Below are 12,790 nucleotides of genomic sequence, written 5' to 3' on the forward strand. Positions count from 1 at the left end.
TAAGTTCTTGACAAACGAAGGTGTTAAACCAAGTGAAATTTTTGTTAGACTGACAACTCAGTTTGGGGATAAGACTTTATCACGTTCTCAAGTGTACGATTGGGTTAAAAAGTTCAAAGGCGGACGTGAAACAGTTGAAAATGAAAGTCACAATAGGCGTCCAAGGACCAGTTTGACTAATGAGAACATTTGTGCTGTTCGTGAACTTCGTCACAATAGGCGTCCAAGGACCAGTTTGACTAATGAGAACATTTGTGCTGTTCGTGAACTTCTTGAAAATGATCGACGCTTAACGATAGATGAAATTGCCAGTGAAGTGGAAATTAGTCATGGTAGTGTGCATTCCATCGTCACAGAGCATCTGGGTTTTTGGAAAATTTGTGCAAGATGGGTCCCTCGGCTTCTGACTCTCGATCAAAAACAAACCCGGAGAGACATTTGCCAAAGGCTTTTGAATCGGCTTGAGAGAGAGGGGAATGGTTTTTTAAATCGCATAATAACCTGTGATGAAACGTGGGTCCATCACTACACTCCTGAATCCAAAATGGTGTCAATGGAGTGGCGAAGGAAAGACGAAACTCACCCTGTGAAAGCCAAAACACGGTTGTCTGCTGGGAAAGTTCTTGCCACCATCTTTTTTGACTGCAAAGGCGTTTTGCTTATTGACTTTTTACACGAACATCGTACTGTGAACGCTGCTTATTACTGTCAACTTCTTGAGCAAGCAAAAGCAGCCTTTCGGAACAAAAGGCGTAATCAGCCAATCAGAGATGTCATTTTGCTTCATGACAATGCTAGGCCTCACACAGCTGCCTTGACCCAAGAGAAATTACGCCAAATTCATTGGGAAACATTGGAACATCCTTCCTACAGCCCAGATTTGTCTCCATGTGACTTTCACCTCTTTGGTCCTCTCAAAGAAGCACTTGGTGGAAACCGTTTTGAAAGTGATGAGGAAGTACAGGAATTTGTGTGCAATTGGTTCAAGACACAACCTCAAATCTTTTATGAAGAAGGGATCCATAAGCTATCCTCACGCTGGGAAAAGTGTGTGAGAGTTGAGGGAGACTATGTAGAAAAGCAGTAACATGTAATCATTGTATTGTTTAGCTTTAATAAACGTATAAGTTAAAAGTCTTGTTTATATTTGACTGACCCTCGTATATATGCGAAACACTGCTGCTAAAATTGATTTTTTGCAGATAGTAAAAAAATTTCAACTTTGGTTATATTTGTCAAAACATTTTTGTTTTCACTTAAATGTTTGGGAATAAATATACATCATGGGCGAAAAATACTAGTACTCACTAAATTTAAATATAGATAATTCTTTTTTGATGTAAAATAGTAAAAATACTTTAAACATTTAGTTTGAGCATTTTTAGGGTGGAAACAAAAATAATTTATGCATGGAAAACCAATTCATTTGGTTAAAAATTGTATTTCAATGTGATTTTGATGTGTAATTAGCCATTACGTAATATGCTAAAATGTAAAACATCGATTTCATCAATACGAGCAGTTTGTATAATTTGTAGGCCCTTATGACTGACACTATATCAGTCTTTTTTGCAAAATCCATTGAGGTCAATGGATCAGACCTTGGGCCTGTAAGGGATAAAGCATGTAATTATTCTTTAGAAAAAACATACTGACTACACATATCATATTATCTTTAAAAATAATATTTAGCAATTGTAAGACGAAATAGTTACAGTTCAAAAAAGTGCTATGGGACACATCCATATATTAAGCTTCAATGTGTTAATATTTTATATTTCTTCAAAAACTATTAACATCTTGTGCCTCATAGCTCATTATATGTCAATACTACTACAACAAAACTTTTATGACAATTGCAGTGATTAGAGATTTATTAAGGGATGAGAATGAAACAACTTAGTAGTATTTTGCCTCCTGATCACATGGTTAACAATAAATAACATTAAAAAATGTGAAGCCATATGGTGATTGGTATTAAAAAAAAAAAAACTGGTTTAGACAGTGATACATCTATCATCTGCAAGCACAAAATGTCGAATTTACTTATTAGGCTTAAATTTAAAATCTGTAAGACAATGCATTAATACTGGCCAGTAATCAAAAATACTTTTACCAGGATTTCATTATCTATTGGCTTAACTAACTTTTGTGCAGTCTATATTTTTGTGGACACAAGTCTTTGGTATAAAACATTACCATTTCATTAGCCTAAATATCTACTAATAGTGAATTTGTCACTTTGTGCCTGAGAATTATAATTAACACGTGAGCACACACACCCGTGGCAAAATTGCCCTGTTTTTACAGTATGTATAGGAGTTGGTTTTTTTTTTTTTTTTTTTTTTTTTTAATCAAAAAAGGCAAGTTAATCTTAGTCAACTAGCCCTTCAGGTGTTCTCAAACTGGATTAATCGCAAAATGGCTACAGGGTAAATACTATCCTCACTTTAAGCAAATTGCAAACATGCGCGCCGCCGCATTTGGCCATTAGTAATTTGATTGTGTGATTGCTAATGCGTAATAAAAAAAATTCAATAGTATTGATACAACGTGGTTCAGAAATTGGTTGTACTGCATATTTTATTGTCAAAGTGTCTAATTTGTTTGAAGAAAGTAAAAAATTCTCGTATCAAGAGCAAAAATTCACAGAGACACAGCAAATTGCTAATGATGTGTACTTTGGTGTAGTTAAATAAAACTGCAATTCTTCATGATATTGGGGTAAAATTTATAAAATAATATTTAATGTATATTACTGAAGAATACCAACACATATGTTGAGTAAGATACCAAACATTACTAAAAAATATAGTAAAAAGGATTAATATTATCGAGGTAAGAGATAATCGAACAAGATGCGTAAGTGCGTGTGCTTGTGTTTTAATACCCCCAAAACAGTGATAATAATCATATATTTTTCTCAAAGCAAATAGGGATAAAATAAATAGCACAACTTTAAGAAAACATAATTTACTTAATTTTTTTAAATCAATCCAATACAAAGTGATCTCATACACATTACATTACGAGAATAGTAGTTTAAAAAGAGACTAGGCCTACAATAATACCTATCATAGCCATAGAGACACTCATACCTACAACTACTGTTTGTACAAAATTGCAAGTTATTTGATTGTATGATAGATGTAGTATTAGATAAATTCATCAGGCTCACGAGGAGCGTCCAGGTCTCTGTAGTGAATGACTGGTCGATAATCTGATACGCCCCTGAAATTAAACAAATAGTGATGATTATTAAAGTGCATCACATATCAACCAAACATACTACAAGTTCAAAGTTTATAAAATATAAAAGGTTTCAGAAAGATCCATCAGATTTTAAATTTTTTAAGTAATTTACCTCAGTAATTACTTGCTGTAAATAAGGCTTGCTAAAATAATGAAGATATTTTGTGAGTTTCACATGATCACTTGTAGGAAATGTAAAGTTTAATATTCTTACACAACATAATTGATTTGTTATCAATGAATTGGTTAAAAATTATAAATGAGTAACAAAAGAAGTACCTTTTTAAAAGAATTTTTTCATCAAAGTATGTGAATATATTTTAGAGATAGAGACACTTCTAATACACATATAATGAGCTACTAGTAGATGAATTAGAAAATCGGGTGATATTTTAAGTGGTAGCATTGACTCCATACATCAAAATGGAAAACATTAAAAAACCCTTTTATACCAACTTTTAGCTGTGAATTATAAAACCAATTCCATACATACAAAAATTTAATAAATAACAGTTTTAAATTTATTTTTTAAACACTATTTATCACACTGAGTACATGTTTTATAGTATACAATTAAAAACACTATTTACCTAACAAAGACAATCCATATCTGATACATGTCTCACTCAGGTTGTAGTGTTCCACTAAGAACAGACAGTAGAATTTGCTATACTCTGTTCGACGTTGACCGTGCAGTATGGAGCGGCTATGAGCCATGTTATCCAAACGGCAGTTTCTATGGTACTAGCCGTTCTCAAGAAATCGACTCCCTGGACCATGGTCCATAAACTCACTGTATTAAATATGTTATTTCGGTCATACTAATTTTTTCCCATCTCAAAACTATTTCTTGAGTTCAGACAAAAGCCTTTCAAAAAGCAGGTTTCTTGTTCCAGGTATAGGTTAATTACATATTACAATTTACATTTCTTTTCAGTTAAATGAAATTACTGTAATAAATTAAAGGAGTAGTATAGTTATTACTAAACAAATATTAATCTTAAACTGCAAATTTATTTATTTATGAAATTCATATTTATAATTTATAAATAACCTGTACATTATTATGTACATGTTAAATACATTTTGCAGTTATGTAAAAGTAATAAATTTAAAGTATAATATAAATAAAAATACATCATATTTGTACCTATATTTGCACATGCAAAAGCTAGAATCTTTTTACTATCACTGCAATAAAAATTGTTTCTTAAACAAATATCATAACAAAATCATATTGCGAGTATTTGCATGTTTCAGTATTTAAACATCAATTCGGTGTGATTAACATATTATTTCGTAATAAATTAAGTACCTTTCACACCTACATTTTTATAAACTTTTTATAATGAAACAAACATTACAGATAAATCAAACTCATATGAACATGAGCGAAATGTAGGGTACAGTAAAATCTATTTAACCCTCCGGCTGGCAACGTCGTAAATTACGACTCATTTTTTCCCGCCGTGAACTGGCAGAGTCGTAATATACGACTCATTAAACATCGTCTACTAATTACGTCATAGTTCCGATAATTACCGCTCGAATCGCATAAAAGTTATATCACTTTAATTACAAGATCCCAAGCCTTCTAATAATGTATTCACTTATATATATATATATGAATATTTGTTATTTTACTGGCCGCTAAAAGCTCCCGACTACTTCCGCGTGACGCGACTCGGCAACTGTTAGTGCTTGTATATAGTCTTGTTTTTTTCAATTGTAATTTTATTAGTAAATAAAAGTGTTTATAACTATGTATTTTCTTTTTGTGCATAACTAATTAAACATTATGCATATTTTAGATTTTTAAATAAAATTAATTTTGAGTTTTTTTTAATGGCATAATATAAAAAAGTTTTTTTGAAAAAAAAAAGTTTTGAGTTCTGACCATCAAACATCCACCATTATTCAGGTAAGTCAAATTATAATTATGTTTATATTGTACAACATATTCTGCAGAGTAATTTGATGTGTAACACTTTTGTGTTTTCTCCAATAATTAATTGTACAGGATAAAAAATTTAAAACTCTGCACGAAGCTTCAAAACAGGGTGCCAGTCAAGGCTCAAATGCGCGCCAGCCGGAGGGTTAAGCGCCTTTGCATGGGTCATGAAAACAGTTGGCGCAACCCACATGATACTAGACATAATGTTCCCAGTAAAGGTAATAACATGAGTATGTCTCATTAGACATGTACTGCACGGTGAATGTGAAACCGAGTTAAGTCAGCCTACTGAGTGATTCAATTCAACGCTTCAACAAAGCTCAGCCAAATTCCACGGTTGGACACGCACCATCATAGAATTGATTCTTGACTATGTAGAAATGAAATTTCATGCAAAATTTAAAGTCTACCAATGAAAATTTTCTCAAGATATCATGCCACATGATTTATTCATACTTTTGTTTATTAAATTGGGTTTCCTTTCAGTGTTTAAGTACGAGGGCTATCTAGAACGCAACAGATGTTTTTAATTGGTGCGGCAGTGGGCGGGGCTACAAATGCCATTTTGGTGTCAAAACACTCTGGCATTCAGTACGCATTGAGTTGTGGTTGCGCGTACTAAACTATTACTTTTCTCACTGTGATTAATTAAAATGTGTGCTGCAATTAAAAATCCCGCCACTTGTGAAGTGCGTTCAGTGAATAAGGTTTTTGTTGGCAAAAAAACCATAAACCAATTTAAATCTATCATCAACTGTGTGAATTTTATGGAAATGGAATAATGAGTGAAAGCAGAGTAAGGTAATGGTGTACTGAGTTTATAAATTGCTGCACCAATGTTCATGATGATAGTCGTAGTGGTCGGCCTAGTCTAGTGAATGAAGATTTTATGTTGAAAATCAATGAGAAGATTCGTGAAAATCGCTGTTTCACAATGATTGAACTCTCAGAACATTTCTCATAAATTTCACCAAGTTTACTTCATGAAATTGTTGTAGGGGAGCTTGGATACCACAAATTTTGTGCCAGGTGGGTTCCAAATATCCTTACGGAAGATCACAAAAAACAAAGACTTGCTGCATTGTTAACTTTCCTTGATGAATATGACAAACATGGTAACGAACTTCTTGATCGTATCGTTACTGGTGATGAATCATGGGTGAAGCACATCAATTGTGAAACAAAAATGCTATCTTTGGAATGGGGGTACACACATTCTCCAAAAAAAAAACCAAGAAAATGTCTGCAAACTGTCAGTGAGAAATATTATGGCAACTTTTGGGATGCTAAAAAGACAAGGGTCTGATTTTGGTTATTTCCTTGAACGAGGATCAATAATCAACGCAGAGAGGTACTATGAAATATTGCAGAAGCTACAGCGAGCGATACAAAACAAGCGTCGGGGAAAATTGAGCTCAAACATTTTGTTTTTGTACCCATACAGCCAATTGTACAAGAAGTCTTAGATGATTTTGATTAGGAATGTGTTTGATCATCCGCCTTATAGTCCAGATCTAGCACAAAACGACTACCACCTCTTTTCAGCGATGAAGAACTGACTCTCAACGCAGTGTTTCGATAGTCACGCTGGCATTAATGAGTGGTTAAGATCTCAGGTGGCACATTTCTACAAAAATGGACTCGAAAACCTTGTGTCATGTTATGATAAATGTCTCAATTTGAACGAAGATTACGTTGCAAAATAGCCTAAGAGTGTAGCTTTTAAATTTATATAATAATAAAATGTTCCTATTTCAGTTGGTTAATTTTTTATTTAAAAACGTCTGTTACTTTCTCAATAGCCCTCTTAATAAAATGATGTATGTTAGGCTATGGCTACATGTACTATAATGTCACATATTAAACCCCTTACAAGTGTACTGAGTTAATTTACAAATGTATTTATTCTGCTATTTCCTCGTTGCCATTATAGTTACCTATAAGATCAATGTAAAAATATTTGATAAGGCTCAGCCAAATCCCATGGAGTGACATGCACCATCATCAAACTCAGTTTGTCTGTAGGTCAATTCATTTTCAAGATATTGTGCGGACAGCCAGAAAGAAATGGAATTTTCTTGGCCCCTTTGGTGATAGGCTTCACTAATGCTCAGCCAATTATCCCTCTCCCCTTTCATGGTTTTGAAAATATAAAAATTATAAATATATATATATATATATATATTTATTTAATAATATATACAATAAAATCAATATTTGTAATTGAAGATTTTTTTAAATTTATTCAGAACTGTAACATACTGTTTAACCCCACTTTATAATGTGCAATAAAACTTGATTATTGCAATCTAAACATCATACTTTTCATTCTGTATAAGAGATTTGTTTGTATAATAAGTTTATATAAATTTAAATATAAAATACAATTTACTGACTGACTTGGAGATCACTATAAATCAACAATAAAAATACTGTAAACTTTGCATGATGGTTTTCTTAATGGTGTAGATGAGCAATAAATAAGATAGCTGGAGTACTTCAATATAGAGTTGTTTTGCTTGGTTGGATCACCAGTTGTGTATTTGCAAGAGCAATAATTAAAAACATTTACCATGAGAATTTCCAAAACAATACACATTTTTCTCTTACTACTGCTTGAAATACTGAACTTTGGTAATCACAGTTTAAACTAAGATTTTGGTAAAAAATCTTTTGCAACCCTCTCCAGGAAAAGTCAAATACATTTTCAGTCACATAAATTCAACCTATTGAAAGCTTAGGCTTAAAAATGTTAACAATGTTTATGCTTGAGAACTGCTTTGCTAGAAACGATTTTGGAAAAATTCATACAAAGACAGTTTTTTTAACAGTTAGTTTTCCTGAACTATTAGAAAATTTCATACTATGGTGTAAAATGCTAGCCTACGTAAGTTTTTTGATTGTGGGTTTTGTTGTTTACTTCTTAGGCATTTAATAAAATAAACAGGTTTGCTTTCAAACTTCCATCCATTGACTTTTACATAAGAAAAATATTTTAAACTATCAGGAACTATAGAGCGGAATGATATTAAATTTTATGCAATCATTAACTTAGTAACAACTTTTAAAGATGCTCATTAGAAATGGTTATGCTGGTCACCTTTTTGGTCACATTGTACTTTTTACACTTAAACCATTATAACAACTTTTTGTCCAACAAAAAGCTGCTGTTGGCTTCCTTGTTTGTGAGAGTCCATGAATTTCTGAGCCTTGTGCAGAGAAACAAGATAGAGTGCAGAAATAAGAATTTTTTTAAATAACCAACACTGGCTCAAAATTAGCTTAGACATCTTGTTATTCATATACGAATAAATGTTGACCCTCATGTTGAAATTGCAGCGGGTGGAGCCACGCGGGAAACAGTAGACTATTATTTTAAGTGTCAGGGTAATATTTGTTAAGATATTCTCAAACGATTACATTAGAAGTCTGGAAAAGATACTTATTTTACATCCTATACCAAGAAACAAGAAAAACCAATTTCTATAATGAATTATCTAATTTGAATGTGAGTTTTTAACAGATCAGATTTTGCAGATGGAATGGATTCTCTCCAGGCAACAGGTCACAAAAAGTATCAAGTGCAATTAAACAGATTTTTGTTATGCAGAACATGGTCCTAGCATAAGGCACAGTTTGTCTCTAGACATCTTACTGTCAATCTTACTCTTCAACTTCAGGTTTCCTTAACATTTTCCTTAACATTTAAAGTCATTTGTAAGTGGTTTTCTTCCAATGACAATAATTGAATTCATGAATGTTTGAAAAGCCATTAAAAAGAGGTTAGCTATAAATCACATTTTATATTGTTTAGTTTTATTACTTGTTTATGACCATGTCATCTAGACAATATTACTGACTTTGTCAATGCATGTCATATGTAAAAAGGCAAATAAAGATTGATTGCAGGGAATTGTGTAGAGACTGAAAGATTGATGTGATTTCAGACATTTTCCATCATTACATGTTACAAAAAGTTTAACACTATGTTTTGAGGATTGAAAACTAACCCTCTTTTTCTATCCTCGAATTTTTGTCCCACATAAATAGCATCTCTTTCCATTTACCTAACCATGGAGGTAGAAATCCAAAACAAACATCCCTTTCTGGATGTGTGTACAGACAGGGATGTCCTTAAAACAACTGTTAATAGTATATTTAAAATTTTAATTGAATCGTCAAAAATCTGTCAAAGGAGTCCCATACTCATCGTTATACAGAGTAAAGAGCTTCTGCTTAGACAAAAATGAATTAAATTAATAAATAAAAAAACATTGCATCCGATCTTATAAAAAATGGATACCCTCAGTCTATCCATCTAAATAAAGTGCAAAATAAACAACAGAAGAAACCTTGAGTCAAAAATTAAAACAAAGAAAAATTTAAGTACCCATCAATCCCTTATGTGGAGGAATTATTTGATGAAATCAGAAGAGTAGGCAGAAAATATAATATGGAACTGCTTTTAGAACAGAAAACACTCTACAACAAAGTCTTGTAAAAACCCAACCAAAAAGTGGCACACACAACTCAAATAACTGTGTTTATAGTATAAGCTGATATTGAAAATCATCACGTGAAATAAGATAGTACACAAAGATAACTTATTCAAAAGCAAACTTATCTTATAAATAAAAATGAATCGCAAAACGTGTTGGTAAGCGCAAATCTCGAGAACGGTTGGACCAATTCGGTTAATTCTTTTTGTAAAATGTCCATTGAAATCCGAGGAAGGTTTTTATGAAGAAAAAGTTTAGAAAAGTTGCCTGGAATATTTTGGAATTCAGAAAAAATTGTAGTTTTACGTTTAATAATTCAAATTAAACTGGCACTAAAGAGCTGTTGACAGCTATAGTTTGACAAACTTTCTGAAACATCTGTTTACATTTAAATTTTACCAATAATAAGTAAACAGTGCTTGATCGGTAGTTTAATGCAGATAGTAAATAAAACATTAATACATAAATTTTACTCTAGATTGCACCAGTGATGAATTAAAATCATCTAATGCATTAAATACTGTTATAAAACTAACATGAACAAAGTTATGAATGTTTTCACATAAGTTACTTTAAACTGGTGGACTTACTTGACATTATATTACATTTTAACAATGGCTTATGGAAAAACAGAGAAATGAATACTAACATGCCTCAAAGGATTCATGCTTTCCCTGGCTACAGTCCAAAAAACAAGTGTAACGCAAAACTTTAATAACGATTATTTTGGAATGTTGCATAACCTTAATAAGGATTTTCCTCTTATACCGAAAGTACATAAGAAGTAGGTAGGACTTTCCCCTAGCTCGTAACCGGCTGTTCAGTCCTACTTATGTGTGTATTTTCTTCATCAGGACAAGGCAAACTCAACTATGTGTCAACACGAGTTTTACCAAAATAGATTTCCAAGAACTAGATGATCGTATATAGTATTTTGATCGAGGCAATATGGCAAGCTAAATTGTGATAGTAGGTAAGTGAATTTAAATGGTCTTAAGTAGGCACTTTTTAACTGAAGTAGGCATCTCGGTACTACGTAAGTATATATATTTTTTCTTCGTCAGAACAACAAGGCAAACTCTACTATGGTACTGGAAATATCTTAGACCTGAAATATATGACAAGGACTGGAAATATACGCTTTTTAACCGAAGTAAGTTTCCGAGACCTGTGTTTTCTTGATTGGCATGACAAGGCAGATTCAGGTGTGACGTTATGTATATAATTAATTAGAACCAGAAATGCTCCTACATGTGCCAAACATGGTATAATAATTAAGTTAAACTTTGATACTATTTACCATTAATTTAATTAATATCTACCTGATGTATGCCTACTTACGTTTTAAAATTTTTATAGGACTCCCATCATATTACATCATAATTGCTTTTACTAAGTAATATAAGGACTTTGGTTCTAAAGATTGCATGCGTAATCGCGGGTAACAGCTAGTTCATAGATAAAATTAACAGACCAGCCTTCAATTGAGGTTACGACATTTTGGTTACTAATATTTACAAAAATTAATTAAGAAACCTAAAAAGAATTTAACACTGAGACAAACCTCAACCAATAAAATTCGTACAAACCATGACTTTGAGTTCAAGGACAAAAATACAAGGCCGGAAGTGGGTGGCTGCTCTTTACCTTCCTCCCCTTCCTGTCCGACCTCCGTCTTTCTGTTATCTTTGTTTCAGATGATGCAGCACGATATCACAGAAAATGCCTACATTGAGTTCCTTGGCATTGCTTCATATTCCTTAGCTCAGGAGTGGGTTCATTCTCTCCATTCTGGGCTATGCAATTCATCAGGTATCACTTAATTACTTTAACTTTGAGTGGCAGTCCCTTGGTACATGTTTTATGCTTTAGGGTTTTTCCCACCTGAAGAAGAGGGTAGATTTCAATCCTTGAAACGTAGTGTTAAACTTGAACTAGAACACTTGAAATGTTCGCAAGCAATAAACTAGTGTAAAGGAACAACATTTCAAAATATCGAGCATGTGCCTCGGCTGTTTTCCACCAAACCGATTGAATCCTTGCAAATTGTAGATAATATATAAGATAATCTTTCCAATTGGTACAAGAATCTTCAAATTACAGTATATTTTAAAATTACTGACGATATTACTTATCATTTATATGATACATGTATCCCCTAAAAGCTCTTCATAAATAGAATAGTAATAAAAAAGAACATGTTTAAACGCCGCCCGAATCTGAAATAAAATATTTCACTGTCAATGACAATTAAATGTAACAATTATTATTACCATTGCTGTGCAGGCAGGACAAGGACAGGATTAGTGGATTGGGAGAGATCTCGTGTCTGGACGAAGTGCACTCTACGAGTGTTCCTGAGAAAATTGTGAAATTCAAACAGTATTGACTTATTTTAAATTTAATCCAAATTTTGGGAAACTTTTCTGTACAGTATACTAAAAAGATTTATACATGAAAATCATCCCTTTTGGATACAACTAAAACAAAGTTTTTACTTAATTTTAATGCAACAAATATATCATGGTATATTGCTCAAAAATAGAATAAACAGCCTATAAAATAAGATATCTGTACAATAATTATAATAAAGTTTTCAATTTAACATTTTAATCATAGTTACATTTTTCATCCAAGGATTATTTTAAGATTGATTGTCAAAGAATTAAAACTTGAAGACAATTAGTTCTTACTTCTTTACAAACAATTTTTAATTATACCAAAGTAATTTTCTGTCCATAGTTAGATAGCTTACAACACACTTTTGATCTTATTGTTATGGAGTGTTACTATTTTTTGTATATAACAATAATTTTTTGAGATAGCTAAATTGTTTAAAATAACAAGCTAACTTAATTTCTCTTAATATATGATATGCAACTATTTTTAATGTGTGAAGATAGAGAAGAACTTGTTTTAAGATACTGAAATTGATTGAACAAAACCGTTCACTTATTAAGTATTCACAAACTGTATTTAAGTATTTCAGTTTCATTAGTATTCACTTACTGTATTTAAGTATTTCAGTTTCATTATCAATTTTATCTCTGGAGGAGGGAATTGATCCTCTGACTTCCCATATTAA

The 12,790-nt window shown here is 32.1% G+C and overlaps 1 protein-coding gene across 3 annotated transcripts in view; it reads right to left on the minus strand.

Moving 5' to 3' along the window:
• Positions 1-2,957: 2,957 nt before the first annotated feature.
• The window catches only part of LOC124354927 (serrate RNA effector molecule homolog), a 60,608-nt gene continuing 50,775 nt past the window's right edge, over positions 2,958-12,790 (minus strand). For 2 of the 3 annotated variants that reach the window (XM_046805736.1, XM_046805738.1), the window contains 2 exons: positions 11,979-12,062; positions 2,958-3,231 (listed from right to left, as the gene is read on the minus strand). In XM_046805736.1, the coding sequence (XP_046661692.1) occupies positions 3,156-3,231; positions 11,979-12,062 (160 nt within the window). In that variant the 3' untranslated portion in view covers positions 2,958-3,155. The remainder of the gene's footprint in view (positions 3,232-11,978; positions 12,063-12,790) is intronic. The other variant, XM_046805737.1, reaches the window with a different exon arrangement.

The sequence above is a fragment of the Homalodisca vitripennis genome, chromosome 2, assembly GCF_021130785.1.
Source record: "Homalodisca vitripennis isolate AUS2020 chromosome 2, UT_GWSS_2.1, whole genome shotgun sequence".
In the NCBI taxonomy this organism is placed as follows: domain Eukaryota; kingdom Metazoa; phylum Arthropoda; class Insecta; order Hemiptera; family Cicadellidae; genus Homalodisca; species Homalodisca vitripennis.